This window comes from Stegodyphus dumicola, chromosome 7 (assembly GCF_044657685.1).
Source record: "Stegodyphus dumicola isolate Sdum_Otavi_A_Nest chromosome 7, ASM4465768v1".
NCBI classification, from domain to species: domain Eukaryota; kingdom Metazoa; phylum Arthropoda; class Arachnida; order Araneae; family Eresidae; genus Stegodyphus; species Stegodyphus dumicola.
This window is the reverse complement of record NC_140774.1, coordinates 185,221,694-185,240,144: the sequence shown is the minus strand read 5'-3', so window position 1 is coordinate 185,240,144 and position 18,451 is coordinate 185,221,694. Positions and strand designations below refer to the sequence as shown.

Here is an 18,451-nt window from a genome sequence, read left to right as displayed (position 1 = left end):
TAAAATTTGTTTCTAATAGTTTGCACAGGTTAACCCTCTTATCTATTTTATGAAATAATTTTCCAAATAGTTTAAAAATTTGGTTATTTTCTGAACAAAATGAAGACAAAAGTACTTTGAAACCATCAAGATAATATACACACAACTATTCAAACTATATTTTTTAAGTCTGAAAATGTCATACAGTATCTTATAGTTTGCAAATAATTAATTTTTCAGTACAGCTTAATATGCAAAATATTCTGTTAATTTAATAAATTATTATTTTTAAAGTATAACTTAGCATGCTTCAAATTTGATTCCTTTTCTTTGTAATTTATTTTGTCATTAATTTACAATTTATATATATATACATATATAAAAGTATTTCAAAAAATAATTTGTCCTCATTAAAAATACTCAAATTCATTCATTCAAAATTACACAGCATCCTTTTAGAAGATAATTTTATGGCACAAATAAACCAGCTGTACTTCATACCACAAATTCTATAATTAAAAATTTGCTTCTCATTTCTTTGGGTAAGACTCTCCATCTACTCTTTTTTGCGGGGGTGGGGGGGTGCAAATGTTTTTTTGTTTTTTTACAAGAAATATTTTCAAACTATTTTAAATTATCAAATTAAAATCACAACAAATAAAGTGATACCTAAAATATTTCACAGAAAAATGTACAGTAATTTAAACTACATTCCCGGTAAAACTCAGAAAAGAATGTGAGAAAACCAGAGCATCAAATGAGGATTTGAATGCACTAAAGAGACTGAAAAATTTCTTAGTGAATATTTTTCTCTGAAGCTTTTACTTTTGGCATATGCAAAAAATTATATCAAATACAACTTTTACTACATCAGTTACAGCTGATGCTCATGATTCAAATATACTTTATTCAGTTTATTCAAACATATTTTATTTAGTTTAGAATTTAGTAGCAATGTGTAACAAGAATAATGTACAGTTTTATAAGTAAAATCTGAGCATTCCTACATTACTTGAACAAAATTTTCAGCAATGATGAAGCAGCTCAGTTTTTGTCAGTGCAGTTCAAATATGATTTATATATTGTTCTTTTTTTTCAATATGATACTATCTGCATACTCACTATTCCCATTAACTTTTTATGACAGATTTAATCAATTATCCATATATTCGTTTTAAGTGCCCCATTTTAACTGTTTTAAAAACTTTTTCCCCTTAATTTTTAATATCAAAACCTAAGCTTTAGAGATAAGTAACCAGGAAGAACTCTAATCAACAGGCCAAGAGGTTATTGTTAAATTTTTAGTGAGTGAAGAGATCTCAAGTTTTTTTTGACAGGCTTCGTAGAGAATATGGAGAACGATATCTGTCATACACACATGGATAGAGATAAAGGTAAAAGTAAGGGGAACACCAGATCATCATAATAAATCACTGGGTATTGTTCCCACTTAGAAGCTTTTTTTTTTTTTTTTTTTTTTCTGGTTTAAAGCAGTGTTGTTCTATGCCAGGGATATGTTACTACATTCGTATTATAGTTCAGATTTAGTTCCAAGTGCTACTCGTTACCATCGCAGCAATTCAAAAGAGGTTATGCACCTAATAAAACACCTTTTGTCAAAGAAAGAGCAAAAGCGTTTTCAGAACAATAGAAAATATAAATTGCTATGAAGGAAGTTTACTTTGAACAATAACACACTTTGCAAGTGCATAACTACTCTCCTTTTTTAGGATTCTATTTGTTTAGGTAACATTCCAGTTCCTCAGTATAATGGGCAAAAAATAAAACATCACGACTTGAATTTAACCAACTAAACAGCAGTTGCTTCTTTGAAGAAAGATGCACTGCTCTGCAGACAGTTTTTAAATAATGATATGCTTTGCAATTGTATAATTACTCCTTTTCTCTTAGTCCTTTCACTTATATCTGGGTCACATTTCAATGCATCACTATAATAGTTAAAAATCAAAAGATTAAAATTCAAACTGAACTAACTAAACAGAAACTAAAAATTCGAGCTAACTAAAATTCAAACTGAACTACCAAGTACATGAACTATGTATACTACATGAGCTACATTCACCATATTGTGCTTATGGCTCAGCTGTGAGCAGTCACTATTATACCTACTACCATATTATTAATATTACTGCTGTAAATTGTTCTAATACAAAATATAGCTGAATAAATTAATTGCAATGAAAACAGCATTAATTATGGTCACTAATGTGTAAGCTGCACTAGAATTTGTCAATTGTGTGGTAACCTTGTATCAAAAATTATCTCTTGGGAAAAATTGTGAACACGCTGAGCCCCGCGCTGAATTTGCTATCTTTTCCATTCAACCATCTGAAAGCCAGCCAAACGAAAATTCCAGCCAATTTTTACGCCAGCCAAACGGAAAGTTCACTGCAAGTCCTCAGGGACCGGCGACGGGCTCAACGTGTTAAAAGGCGCTAAGCTAAGTAGTTCTTGTTTCAACATTTATGATCTAATTTCTTTGAATTATCAAAAGTTATATTTATTTATAAATATTATGCTTCTTTCTTTTCTTTGAAATAAGTACTAAATTAATAATCATCGTTTTATGTTTTTGAAGCTCAACAGCAGATTGTGATATCATCTGTTATTAAAAAAAAAAAAAAAAAAAAAAAAAAAAAGATAACCTATACAAACAAAAAGGAGCTGGATAGCATTGAAATAAAAAGGAACAGGAAATTAGACAAAATTAAAATACAAAATGGTTCTTCTTTTATTAAAATTATGTTTCCCATTTGAATAATTATAAAATTTTTAAGATTTTCATAATGACATTAAAGGCTGTTAAACAAATGATGTAGTAACTGTTCACAAATATCAAATACAGATATTTCACCTTATCAGCTTGCAAAACAACCGTCACACCAACAAATGGAGATAAATCATCACCTCCAGTTCTAGATGTTCTTTCTGTTGGAATTATCTGCAATTGTGAATAACACATAAATCTAATTCTATCAAAATCTACATCATGAAAGCTAAATATTTAAGATACAAGTATGGATTAAAAAAAAAGAAAGAAAGAAAACAGCAGGCAAAACCCACCTGCACACTTCCTTCAATGCACAATGGATCTTTATTTATATCATGATTATTTACACATGAAAAGGGACCTAATGGAATTTGGCCAGAGCCCAAAGACATATCACCACAGCAAAGTATTATCTACAAAAATAATTAGATAAATTGTCAGAGATGTATAAATAACCCAACTATCAAGCTAATTCAAATAACAAATCACAAAATAACAACTAGTATTTCTTGATTAGATTATTTTAAATCGTTTCCATACATAATTATATTCCAGAAATCAATAACATTTTCATAAAAAAGAAATATTTACTAAACAATTTTTTACAGTATTATTTTAATGCAATTACAAAAAATTAGTCTTACTGAATTAAGTTCTGTAAATACATACCAACAATAACAAATTCCCCAATTTAAGAAAAACTTAATACTGCTGCAGAATATATTATTTGAGAATAAGTGCCTGAGCGCATTTTGCAATTAAGCCTAACATGCAAAAATAATTCCTCTAAAACCTGCTTTTCATCTAAATATTTGGATTCTTACAGTTTGGATTAGTGCTTTTTATCTAAATATTTGGATACACTGGAAGCAAAGAGGTTATAGCTTTGTCACACACCCTTTTGCTTATGACAACTAACAGTTTGGAATTTACAACATTACCTCTCAACATGATTTACCAATAAAAGAAAAATACATACATTTTTTCTTCCTTCTGCAAAACAATGCTGATTGTTCATCTTTGTACCAATCAGCAATGAAACTTCATCTCCATGGTTATTATGAGGTATACCTGCTTTCTTTTAAATAGTAACACTAGCGCTCTATGAAAGTTGTTTATTTTATGCTATGTAACAACACAATTGTTATATTGACCATATTTTTTATGTATAATAACAGTTCTACATTCATATATCTATTCAGTACTGTTTTTCAGACAAATTCATTTATTAGCAGATGCTTGGAAGAATAACAGAGTGGAATGGGCATGCATTTAAGGATGCAATGTGTAAGTACACTAAATGTCTCCTTAAACGCATGTCCATTCCATTTTATTTTGTCATTTCTTACACTGTGTTAAAAATATCTATGAATTACAGATTAGACTTACATGAAACTGTGACACATTTAGACAAACAGATATGAATGAAATACTCTACTTCTATTGCTGTACTATTAAATTAATTTCAAAATTTATTAAAATTATCCCTAATACTTTTGTTAATGCCACATATTTTATCCTTAAATTTTTCTGCTATACTCAGCTTTATTATTTACAAGTTAAATCAAGATATTTAAATAAATGGTATTTTTCTGTTATGCACCCATCACTCATTTTAGCAGCATTTTTAATTGCAAACAATTTGTAATGCATGTATATGTATGATGCATGCATGCATACATACAGACACATACACCAGAAATTATTTGTAATTAAAAACACACATTCAACTATGGTGCTATGGTTGGTTCTTGACATGTGTTTGGCTTTATGTGCAGATGCCAAAAAGCATGGCAAATACATAACAGAAAAGTACCAAATAAACTTCTTTCAACAATGAACAAATATTGATAATTGGATACATTTACAAATATAAATGTAGACTAAAATTTTTTTTTTCCTTCTCAAATGTTTTGTTGAATTGTTGTAGAAAAACGTATTTTAATAAATAAATCTCTAGGAAGTAACATTAAAAAAGTATCATAAAATGTTTATCACTAGAAGTGAAATAAAAAAATGCAAAACAAGCTACTTTAGAGGCTACAAAATGTCTAGTTTAGAAGTTTCAAAATTGCTAATAGTATACCAGAAAAAGATTTCATCATGCAAGTTGAATATACAAAATTAATATAAAGATGGCAATCAGAAATTTTTTATGACTAATTTTAACTATTAATTACTAGAAAGGGAAGTTAGAATTTTTAATTGAACTATTATTTAGCATTCCATTTCTAAAACGATTACACTATAGGCTTATAGAAAAACTACATATTTTTATCATTAATGTGAAAAAATACTATTAAATTCTAAAAAATATTTTAAATTTCACTAAGAGAATTTATTTGCAATTCGTTGCTGAGAAGATAGAAAACATTTTCTTAATTAAACTGATAAAAAATATTTGGCAATAATATAATTTATCACAAAAAATATTTATTGTCAGTATTTCTAATATATGCTACAATCAAAATATTTATATAACAGATTACAATCAGCCAAGCAGTATGGACTGTTATTGCTGTTTCTATAACACATAACAAATGAAACCAAATCAAGATGCTTAGACTACAGAATTACTATCCAGGCAGCAATACTAAATTGGAAAAAAGATATGGTACAATTCATTCAGAGAAGAAATTAAAGTACTGCCTGTCATGCCTGGCATTTAAGTCAATATAGGATTCGTGGTAAAATTACCAGAACTGTAGCTTGCATATACAGCCAGGAAGTCCTTGTATGAGTAGAATCAAGATTTCCTATAGGAAAAATCAGGAACAATAAGTTCCTACTAAAGAATATTGCTGTATTTCATTTCAACATCCTTTATTAGACTACTTCAGATTAATGTTAATGTTTGGAAGTTTTGCAGCATTTCAAACAAAATTTCATATATTTCGTCTTTACAAATTAAAATATTGTAGCAAAAAAATAAAAACACGGTAAACCATATTTTAGAAAATATCTTGTATCTTTTGTAGTGACAAAATACTTAAAATGACAGATGTATACACTGCAGTGCCACTTATTAAATACATTTTTGGAGTTTCAGGTCCCTATTTTTTCATTTCCTGATACATACATATATATATATATACAACAATATTCAAACTAAAAAAAAAAAAAAAAAGAATTAAAACTTTAAAAATAAAGCATACAAATGATGTCTCTAGAGTTCCTCAACTGAATTATTCATATATTTTTATTTTTCAAACAAAACTTATCAAACTGTTCTGCACAATTTTTGGTTCTTTCTTATTATTCACCTCACCAAAAAGTAATCATGAGGCAATGCACTGTCTCCAAAATAGCTATGAGGCAATCCATGATATTGCTAAAACATATTTATGTGGCAACCTATGTATGCACAACCATCAAAATTCAATAGCCATTTTTCTCACTAGTATTTCTTTTTGCATTCAGCACTTTTTTTCTTTTAACAAATCATAATGGGACTGTGAAGTATGCTGGCTAATAAAAAAGAGAGCATTGCTTTATAATATATAAATATAAAATATATCATTTTGACCAACGGAAGAAAATGCAAAAACTTGCATTTCATGAAATTCTACTTTTCATACTATTTTAAAGGACAGAATTTTATGGAAATGAAGTGTGAAAAATTACAAGCAAAATGTTAGAATACAGGATGCCAAATTTGTGCAGTTCTCTGATTTTCTTTTACACGAAAACAAATTGAGAACATAGAGTACATAGAGAACAAAAGCATGCACAGTGTCAAGTTTATGCAATTCTCTGATAATTAAATGAAAACAAATCACTGTGATGAGGGGAAAACAATAAAAAAAAATACACAAGGATTTCTTTAAAAAGAGAAGTATCTTATTACAATACTGCCATGTTGAAAATTGCTGCTGCCTTTCGCATATTAACTTGCAAAAATTAGTCACCTGCTAGCTGGTAATTTTTTTGAAAAGAGATAATCAAAAAATACCTATTTTTTTAAAAAAATACAAATATTTACACTACAGACTGACCTACAAAGTATGATACCCGGAGATTTATACAGTAAAGCATCAGTCACCTAGAATTTCAAATTTCAGTTACTCAGCTGTTTATTCTTTTTAAGCTAAAATAAAACAACTCACTGACAAGCATGGTTTATTTACACATTAAGAACATCAATAATCTCATTCTTTTTTCTTCTCTCCCCCCACATTATGCTACTATAGGGTGCTTACTGCATCCATAGTGATGTGCGAGAATTTGAGCGCTCAGAATTTAGTCATCAAGAAATAAAATTATGTCTTGTTGTCTAGGCCAATGTCTAAGTTTTTCTTTTACGTTACGTCATCTGATGTACTTGTGTTATCTTCAAATCCTCAAATCATCTATGCCAAATTACCTCATATATATTTTAAACACAGATAGGTTGAAGGCTCAGTTTGGATACTAAGAATTTTACTCCATACACTTCTGAAATTTATCAGTGCAGTTATTGATGTCCCCACCCCTCCTCAATGGCATTGACACAACCCATACATATGCATATCATTAATAATAGTTACGAACAAGTTATCAGTACGTATACATTTCAGATAATTGATATGTCACAGCCTTAAATGGATAACATTTTTTTTTTCTTTTGATGCAAGTACTTTAACATTTTGCAAAAAATAGAGCAGTGCAATACTTTTATTTTAATGTTGGTTATACCAGTGATATCGCATACCTATCTAAATTACGAGTACTAAGTTCCCATTTCCTAGAATTGCAAACATTTCAGTTCACAGCCACGTATTACAGTAATTGGACTAGATGCTATAAGTTCATGAAATGAATATGGTACATCTCTTCTGCAAGAGAGATCATTACATAATCCTCCATCCAACATGCAGCACTATATATTCAAGATTATGGCCACGATATAAACAACCACTTTTGCACTTCGTATCTAGTTTACGAATCCAACACATTGGAGATCATATGTATTAGCCTGTGGTACACTGAAGCGTATTGCCTATGCAAATGATAAATAGACAAAATCAGATAAGATCATGTCATAATTGAAGACTACTGTCACAACCGAAGAAGCCTGTTGATTTCACTTCGATTTTTATAGCTGATATGGCAGCGGGCCATCTATCAACATAAACTGATAATACCCAATTTACATCATCAAGAATTAATTCCAAGATCTTCAAATTCATAGGTGCACACCAAAAGCATTCTTCATTGATAGTGACTGGATCTAGGTTTCGTGTTAAATATGCATGTTTTAGGGCCAGGTACCATATACGGGTTATGGGTTATTCAATTATGGCAAAGCACACGAGGGCTATCTGCCTAAAGGGAGGGATGCCTTCGTGGAGGACTTTCTAAGGGAAACTGGCTCGTATACACGTTACACATGGGTACCATATACGAAATATATCTTTTGTAAATAAGCAAGATTACTACAGTGCCATACAATGCATACAAATTACATATACACAATGCATATAAATTAACAGAGAGTTTTCAGCAGCTCTAAGTTCAGGTTTAAAAAAGTAGCAAACTTATAAGTTTAAAATGTATTTTTATAAGTATTGTTTTCTCATTATATGGTATGGCTAATCCCATTAGTTATTTAGTTGCCTCATCACTGAATACTGCCCATATTACTGAGGACATTTGCTAATGTTTATGTTAAATAGATTAATTTAAACTGGCAACATCTATCTCTAATATTTTTTGGAAAAAAAAAGAGGGGAAGAAGGAAAGAAAGCTACATTTTATCATAGTATGAAGTTTATTTATAAGATTATCTGTTTTTTCTTCTTCTCCCCCCCCCAGATTTATCACCTAGAGTTATCACTTGCAAGTTTATAGCATAATGAAGAACAGAAGAAATGTTGGACTATCTATTTATTCTTTACATTTATTACTGCAATTAAATATCAGACTTATATATATTAGAGACTATATTAATAGCAGTTAGAGCTATTAATATAGTCAATGGCTATGTTTCTGCAGTTTTATTATGTCTTATAAAATTAAAAATAATATCTGACCTACCTCTAGGTAAGGATGCTGCTCAAAATATTCAGAAAGCAATTTTGAAGAGCTAGAAATTCGTACAGAAGCTCTTTCCGCAAGGAAATCAGGACTGGAAAGACTTGAAAACTTTTCTGTTGTCACATCATTATCAAAAAGAGAATAATAAAAATAAAAGCCTTTGGAAGACTTTAACATGGCTGGTGGTGTAAGCTAAAAAATCAAGAAAATGTCAATGCCTTTAAAAAGTAACTACAAAAAATAAGATGGTTTTAATAATAAATAAGAAGCATAGAAACTCACTTTATTTAGATTGGCTGCAAAAGATAATGTTACAGAAAATATGAATTTTTCATTACAAAGTTCAGGTGGACCAATCTGATAACACCCAGCATGAGAGAGTAATACTGGTTTTAATACTGAATTAGTATGTAAAGGCCCATTAGTTGGCTTTATACATTTCTGTGTACCAGCATTTAGGCCAGGTTTCTTACGTCCATTCCTGTCATCACTTATGGAATTTCTCTTGTAGTTATAGGACAGATTTCCATCTGGTAATGGTGGTGCAATATCTTCAGTTACCCTTTCTAAGTACAACGATAACAATACTTCTGGCTTTTCCTTCTGGTATTTTGAATTTAATAAGGGAAACCATTTTGGGCTCTGAAAAAATAAAAACAGAAAATTTTAAACAAATAAAAAAGTAATAATGAATATGAATTATTCTAAGTAATGCTCTGTACATCTGAGTGATATCAATATAAATTTTATTTTTAAAATATTTATTACTATTACTTCTTTCAAACCAAACATTTTAATGCTATTCAGTAGTCTGAGTTGTATTCTTAGAATTTATTCTCTTATTCATCTGGATACACTCAGTAACAAAGAACCTTGTCTTTTGCCTATAAATTTATTATGCTGGAGTTTCTAAATAATTTCACTCATATTTATTCTCCTTTTCTTATTCTACATGACAGAGATTTAAAAAAAAATTTTCCCGATGTAAGAGATAAACCTAAAAACGCATGACAATAATTCAGAAAGAAATATTTTCTAAACACCAACATTTAATTTTAGTTAATAAATAGTCTAACCCTGATTTAATGGCATCTTTTACTTAACAGCTGTCTTCAATCTCACCTGACTGATTAGCCACGCAAGTGACTGGTTGAAATAAAAATACAGTAAAAATATAACTATCATTGCTATTAAAATAAAATGCACATAATAAGCATCTTAGTCCGTAAAAAACTACATATCGAACTTCTTTTAAAACCAAATTTTTTTGTACTTATATTCTACGCAGTTCTCAAATTTTAACCTCTTAAGCACAAAGTCATAAAAAATGCATGCATCATTATAACAGTGTGTGCATATGGAAATAACATATGCATTGATTTTATGAATCTTTTTAAATAAAATTTTGTTAAATTTGCACAAAGCATAAAACAAACAAAAATTAATTCAAAATTTAAACTTTCAGGTGGAGAAGGACATGTTTGGACGCAGGACTATATGTGTTCAAAATCTGGTGGATTTAGGCGCCACTATCTTTTCACAATGTGATGAAATCACATACTCATAGTCTCCATTTTTTACACAATAGAGCTTTAATGATGGATTTCTTTAATTAAATGAAAATGTTAACAAAATTTATCATTTAAAGTAATATAGTACTTCCAAATTATTACAAAACACACAGTATTTTTCTGCAAGTTTGCTGTTTTCAGATTTGCTTAGAGAAAGTAATACACTACCCAACATTGAAAATACAACGCCAAGAAGGAGTGGCCAGAAAGTGATGAAACTCAGCAAACAGACAGAGACAGAAACGAGCAATACGTGAGCTTTATTTCAAAATGATATCCATAATACAAGACCACCTTGGACCACGAAGCAACACATCTAGGACTATGGATAGTCAATTAGAGTCAATTAGACTATGGATAGTGTTCTGAGAATGGTTCTCCATTCCTTGTCAACCATTTGCCACAATTCATCTTATGAACGTAGCAATGGCAGGGTCTGCAAATAGGGGAATGTCACTAGCCACAGCACATCATCCACGTATTGTTGGGCCTTCATAGTGCCCTGAATACGAACGAGAGGTGACTTGGAACCGTATGCTTTTGCGCCCCAAACCATGATGCCCCGTTGTCGCGTGATGGTGTGTTCTAAAATTGCTGCCGCATTGTACCTGTTTCAACATCAGCGCCACATTCATACACGGCAACTATCATTGGAGAAACAGAAGCATGACTCATCTGGGAAGTGGAACATGTACCAATCCATCATCCGCATCCCTCCAGCCCTACACCATTGCAGACCTTGCCGTCTATGATGTGGGATGAATGGCAGTCTTCTTAACGGATGTCACAAATGCAGACCACTAGCCACCAATCAACAGCAAATGGTTCTGGTTGATGTGGGATTATCCAGGGTATCTTGAACATGTCACATAATGGAGGTAGAAGTGGCTAGAGGGCGTGCCACTGCTTATTAGTGTATGTGTCAATCTATGCATGCTGACGTCTGGCTGCACCAGTACCCCTCCAACTTGCTACATTTCCTTATGCCAACCATTGTCACCACAGTCGGTGCACTGTGGATGCATCCAGGTGTGTGTCAGGTGAAATTTGCCATATGGACCAACCTGCCCTTCTTATTCCGATCACCATGGCCCTGGTAAAATTGTCTGCCTGCTGGAACTGCCTTCATTGACAATGGTGTGGCATTGTCTGCTATTAGACTTGTCTTCTGAGACAAGAATAAATTTTCTACGATTCCCCAGCAGAAATAACGGCACAAAAATTCAACGTTCTGCAGGTTCCTTGCCTTATATCTTCTTCAATGCGTACTGGAGAGCTGCACACTTCATATCATTCACATAACTCAGTGACAAGCATCTACCTTGAAATTTGCATAATTTTCGGGCCACTCCTTTTTGGTCTTGCATTTTCAATGTTGGATAGTGTATTTTGGTAATATATATTTTTCTGTCAACTATTTTTGACAAACAAAAACTGTCATCAAACAGTGCAGTTTGGCACCTATAATATACAAGAAAAACATTACAATTCCTACAATTTTTGCTTTGGTTTTATGTAATCCTGAAACTCAATTAGACTCAATTAACTTCAGTAAAAGAAGGATACAAGTAATTCCTATTTTTATGTTTTTCTCTTATAATTAAAAAAAAATTGAGATCTACCTTCTATAGAAGATCAAGAAGTATACTCGAATTTACAGGATTGTTTATATCAGTGCATAATATCAGTGCACATACTCAAAACATTGAAAGATTCTGGGATTTGGGAAAGTGGTGTAATTAAACAGCTGTGCATCATCAATTAGATTCTCATTTAAGTGAATTTATGAGGAGCCAAATTCACAAAGAAGATGACTATATTTTTGGTATTTTAATATTTTAAATGCCATTAGAGACTTTCGAGTGCCGAAATAATTGGACCAAGCTTAAATGAATTTGTTTGTCAAATAATTTCAAGCATTGAGATCTCATTTATTTAAGTCTCTTATATGTTCGATCCACCAGAATGTCTGGTAACCATCTGTAACAAGTTGGGCAAGATTTCCACTAACTTTCTGGGTCAATGGGAAAACACAGACATACTGTTATTTCTTTTTTCAAACTACTGTAGCTGTAAAATTGCTAGGAATGCATAACAAGATATTTTACAAGTGAATTATATCACCTGTAAATTTTAACACTGGCATTGTCTAGAGGCAATAGCTGTAAACTAAAAACTGATGTTCTGAAAATTACAGAGCTTGTCTGCAGAAGCTAGAAGATTTCTAGCAGAGTGATAATTAAACTATTTTAGGGAAGAAAAATTTACTGTTCTATGCCAATGAAGAGACAATGGAGAACAAAAATATATGATGAAACTACCAAATCAGCTGCACAAAATTTTGTTTCTCCACAACACTTGCACTTTAGAGATTGTATAAATTATGACATATGACCTGAAATTTTCAATCTTAAACTGTTGAATACAGAGCAGACAGAGTATCATGATTCCAACAGCAAATATGAAATAAGTAAAAGACAAAAAAGCAAGTATACAATGTGCATAAATATCCTCATTTCTGTTTAATAAAAGTTTAATAAAAGCAAGATTTTTACCCACATGCTTACAAAATAAATACTAAATTAAAATGCTAAAAAGAAGGAGGCAAAAAGAGCTATTTTTTTAAATGTTACAGTCTTTACTGTGTCAATATGTGTGTATGATTAAAATTAAAAAGCTAGACTGGTTAATTACAAAAAAGATTTTTGCTATAGAACAACCACTGTGTTCTCTATCACCAAACTATTCAATAAAAATGAAAGCAAATCAAAAGGAAACAAGTGATATTTGAATTAATATCAGTAATGCCAATATATATTGAAAAATACAATAGCATGCCAAAAATTATATAAATTTAGTTGAAAAGATCTGAAGGAAAGATCACATTTGTTCACTGAAAAATAAAGCAAAAAATTTTTCTTCATTCAATGTCTTTTCATAGCAACACTAAAAACAGCTGCCATGTTAAAGAAATTGCAGAGTGATGATAAACAGCAGTATTTACTATAGTTCACTATATAATTTCTAATACATCTAACGTCTAGAATCATTGGACTGGAGCAACTAATTAACCCTCTGAGCACTACTCAGCCTGGATTTTTGGATCTGTCATGAAGAACCTGTATTTAAAGAACCCTTTCAACTAAATTTGTATAAATTAGTTTGGGCTTTATAAAGTTACGTTTATTAACATGACATTTATATTATTAAAGAAAGCAAAGAAGCAAAATATTGTAAAATTTAAGCTAATATATAGCAAGTGACAAAAAATCTCACAACTGGACAAAGCCAGTCATGGCGCTCAGAGGTTTAAATTAGTGTAATCAAGAAAGAAGTACTTCTGGTTTATTACAAAATCAAAAAATGAGCTTGATGTAATTAAGCTCATTTTTTGATTTTGTTAAGCTCATTTTCTGATTTGTGATATATGATGGTTTTAGTGAGTTCAGTTCGTGAAGTGAACTCACTAGAACCATCATACATATGTTCTATTTTCAAATAATTATTTAGTCATTTCAGGTGGCTGGCCACACAAACAACATAATAATAAAAAAAAAAAAAAAAGAGAGAGACAGGCATTTCCAGCATGTTCCCATAGTCATCTCAAATTTCCAATCCATGCGTCAGAATAATTTCCACATTCTATACTAATGGAGTAATTCTTTGTTTGCTTTTTTGTGTTTTGAAAGGCAACCCAAGCTCATAACAATGTTTTGCATGGAGAATTTTAACAGATTAAATTTAAGGTATATTTCAGATAAAATTATTTCACTTTAAAGTGTATAATGAAACAAATTACCTGCAACTTCTCCTGAGCTAGTCTTATATCTAATATCATATAACCAATAGTTTCTTTTTTTGTCAGTTCTAAATCAACTGCATACCACTGAAGTTTAATCGGAGATCGCTGAAGCCGATGCATTTGAAGGCCTTTTTTATCCACCTCCCATGCTAATTCTGTGTTAAAATGAGGACGAATAATGTGAGTCACAGGATCAGTGGACATAACTTCTCCATCAAATTTGGCTTCAACAACCAAATATTTGTCATGACGAACAGGAAAGTTTTTTCCTAAAAGAAATTACAAATCATACACAAATATAAAAATTTACTTCGACAAAAACAAATAATAATTATTATTTTACTGCAACCAAATTTTACATGAAGTTAAATTTCAAAATTATGTTTTATAGAAGACAGAAGTACAAAAGAAGAGACAGAAGCAAACAATTAAGTAAATGATATGAGACATTTAATCATCTGACTCGCAAGGCTTTTTTAATCTGCTTATGCAGACCTGCATTTAAACAGAATCTATTAGCAAAATTTGCATAATTAATAATTTTAGTCTTCATGTTCAGTAACTTTCATTCATTAACAAACATTTTTCAAGAAAGCTACAAAGCAAAATATTTTAAATTATTATCTACTACAGCACTTGCCGTTTATTTAAAATTACTTCCATTCCAAAGACATGCGAGTTTATTAAGCCACTGAATTTAATAGACAGTGATTTGTAAAATCCCGATATCACTTTTAAACCTTACAAATTAAATAATAAGGTACTTTTCCGTTTTGCCGGCGCAAACGATAAAGTCGCCAATAATGGTTTAACTGATGCCAGACGGAATATCTTAGCTGGTAACCTTTTACGCCTCAGTTTCAAAACAAGTTGAAGCCATTTCTTATCAGATTGTTTCTTTCAATACTGGCATACAATAATATAGAATTTTTACACGATATTTAAATTTTATCCCCTAAGACAATTCACGGTAATAAGTCAATTAGTTCTAAGTCAATTAGAACGCAATTACACCGCTCATCCGAAGGCGAAATCAAGTGTTAAATTCATCAATTCTAATGAGAATGCACTAGCGAGGTAAAGCACTACGGTTTTACATAATTTCTGAGTAAGCTATTCGTACGAATTGAAATAATTCTTGCATTTAAACTTGTATTCCAAATTAAGATTTAACTTGAAATTAATGTAGATAATTACTGAGCGAATTAGATTTTAGTAGCGTAGTTTACGTGAGATGAGATCACTTGGGGTCACGTGATACGAACCGGCGAATCAGGATATTGAACCATAAAATCATAGTAAATTCTTAAATTAATGTCTTTTTACAAATTTATTGTCTTTATTTATTGGCTTTTTACAAAATTTTAAACCATATTAAAATGTTTATGCCTTCAAAATAAAAAAAAATTCTTAGAATTAACATTTTTTATGTGTATACTGTATGTTGTCGCCAACAAAGTCTGCTTGGCGAGATTTGCGCCGGCGAAACGGAAAAGTACCAATAATAATTAACAACTAATTCAATAATTAATCCTAATTAGTTAATCTCAAAATAATAATTAAAATTAAACTATTTGTGTAATTTTAAAATTCATTTTAAAATTTTTCATAAAAATATTTTTATAATTATATTCTTGATGAAATTTTATGTCTCACACACAACTATCTTATCTGCATTTACTTCATATAATTCAACAACAATTTTCAATTATATTCTCAATTTTGTAAAACTGCTGGTAGCTTTTTTGATCAGCACTTTTCAGTTCAAGAATTTTTCTTAAAGTTTGCAATGCTTTTCTAGATTTAGTTATGTTGGCATATCATGACTATTTTTTAGATCACTTTTGCTCTCCGTTTCGGCATTTCTTTTAATAATACTTTTGTAGTCAGTTTTTACACACATTGCATCAATATTTTTGTAAATTGGCACATATAATCACACTGATGTCTCAAACATTAGACATAACTTGCAATTCCTCTAAGGCTTCATCTACATAAAAGCCCTATTTTTAAAACAATTTTAACTGGTTTAAGAGACCCCTGCATAGCTCCAGGCAGTGCTATTGACTTCTTATCGCTTTCAAAGTACTTGCATTTTCCCATAATTCAATTATGTTCATTCTTTTCTGAATATGATTTTTGTAATGACCTTGACAACTTTTATAATACCCTTATTCTGGTGTTTACACACTAAATACTCATTTACATTCTGGTGAGGAATACAGAAAGGAGAAGCTGACATTATAAATTACTAGTTAATTAACATAAGATTCCCTAGAATGTTTAAATTACTTTTTAGTGGTTTTATAAATTAAACAGAAAAAAGTATAGAAAACACCAAAAGCTGAATAAGCTTGACAAACACCAAAAGCTGAATTTTAGACTCATAAACTAAAACTAAATATCTAATATGCAAATAAAAGGCTCTAATACACAAATAAATTAACCCATGAGAAAGTTTCTGGTTGAGAACACCTGATCTAGGCATTTAGATTTCCTTTTATATTCATTTAACATTTCACATTCTTTTCATAGATAATTTCATTCTCTTTTTACATCTTTTACATTATTTTTTTAAATTGTATTTTTTATTTTTAAAAGAAATTTGAATATAAGCATCGGAAATAAACACTTTCCTACGATGGCACAGAAGTGTAGGTACTTTTCCGTTTTACCGGCGCAAGCGATAAAGTCGCTAATAATGGTGCAACCGATGCCAAACGGAATATTCTCGCTGGTAACCATTTACGCCTCATTTTCAAAACAAGTCGCAGCTTTTTCTTATCAGATTGATTGTTTCTTTCAATACTGACATATAATTACATAGAATTTTTATCAGATAGTTCAGTTTTATGTCCAAGGACATTTTCGGTAATTAAGTCAATTAGGATGCAATCACAGCGCTTACCCGAAGCCGAATATATAGAAAAGGTAAAGTCAAGAGTTAAATTCATCAATTCTAATGAGAATGCATTAGCAAAGTAAAGTACTGCAGTTTTACATAATTTCTGAGTAAGCTATTCGTACGAATTGAAATATTTCTTGCATTTAAACTTGTGTTCCAAATTAAGATTTAACTTGAAATTAATGTACATAATTACTGAGAGCATTAGATTTTTGTAGAGAGTAGTTTACGTGAGAAGAGATCGCTTCGGGTCACGTGATATGAACCATGAAAGCGTAGTAAATTCTTAAATTAATGTCTTTTTACAAATTTATTGTCTTTATTTATCGGTTTTTTATAAAATTTTAAGCGATATTAAAATGTTTATGCCTTTAAAAAAAGAATTCTTAAAACTAACATTTTTTTAAATATTTTTTATGTGTATACTGTATGTTGACGCCAATAAAGTCTGCTTGGCGAGATTTGCGCCGGCGAAACGGAAAAGTACCAAAGTGTATTTTCATAACTTTAAAAGGTAAAAAAATATTTAATGTATATAAATTATGAAAGCTCTATAACTATGTTTAACTTAGTATAGTACTGCATACTTACCTCCATAAATAATTACTAAAATCTAAAGTGTCATTTGTTTCTTTTTTAACAAAAATTATTAATTTCAGGTTTTAACAAAAGTTTCCCGCCACCGCAAATATTGTCTGCGCAAACAGTTCATGTTGGAGTGTTTAATCATGTCATGTCAAATGATTTTTGGCATTTGAAAGAAAGAGACCCGCTTTAGTACACTGCGGTGTGAAATTTGTATATAAATATTGTTATCATTAAATACAAGGTGTCTGAAGTGGAACTATTATGATGTCAGATTAGAAAAATCATTTACTTCTCATTCTGTTGCAAAGTGAGCTACAGAAAGTCACAAGTCATGTCTATAGCTTCAGGTACTAATGCTGTATCATATGACACTGTGAAGGTTTGGTACCGAACGTTCAAAAATGAAGACTATGACATTCAAGAAGTAAAGCGCTCTGCCAAGCCTGCTGATGAGGCCCGCCTGCAAGAACTTGTGGAAGAAGATCAGTATGCAACCATTCAAGAGCTTGATAAGGAGTTAGATGTCAGTGCCATGTCCTGCTACGCATCTGACCTTGGATTTTTGGATTAAAAGAAAATTACTAATGTAAAAAATATCTCCTCTTTAGTTGGTCCAGTATCAATTTTAAATTCCTTTTCATATTTAAATAAGTGTATTGCTATGCAGAAACAAAGAAAAACATATATATAAATTTAATTATTAATTTTCTCTTTACAATTATCTCCTAGAAAAGAAAACAATGCAATGTCTTTGCAATCTTGCAGTGAAAGAATGCAATTCTTTGCATTATCAATGCAAA

General features: G+C 30.6%; 1 protein-coding gene across 3 annotated transcripts in view; it reads right to left on the bottom strand.

Annotated features, from left to right (window-relative positions):
• Positions 1-18,451, bottom strand: part of LOC118198286 (centrosomal protein of 120 kDa-like) — a 60,496-nt gene that overhangs the window by 32,989 nt on the left and 9,056 nt on the right. For all 3 annotated transcript variants that reach the window (XR_015042255.1, XM_085821146.1, XM_085821145.1), the window contains exons 4-8: positions 14,156-14,427; positions 9,068-9,427; positions 8,786-8,977; positions 3,064-3,183; positions 2,855-2,941 (exon numbers count right to left, since the gene is read on the bottom strand). Coding sequence is in view for 2 of the 3 variants with exons in the window: in XM_085821146.1 (XP_085677272.1) it covers positions 2,855-2,941; positions 3,064-3,183; positions 8,786-8,977; positions 9,068-9,427; positions 14,156-14,427 (1,031 nt within the window). In the remaining variant the exon portion in view is untranslated. The remainder of the gene's footprint in view (positions 1-2,854; positions 2,942-3,063; positions 3,184-8,785; positions 8,978-9,067; positions 9,428-14,155; positions 14,428-18,451) is intronic.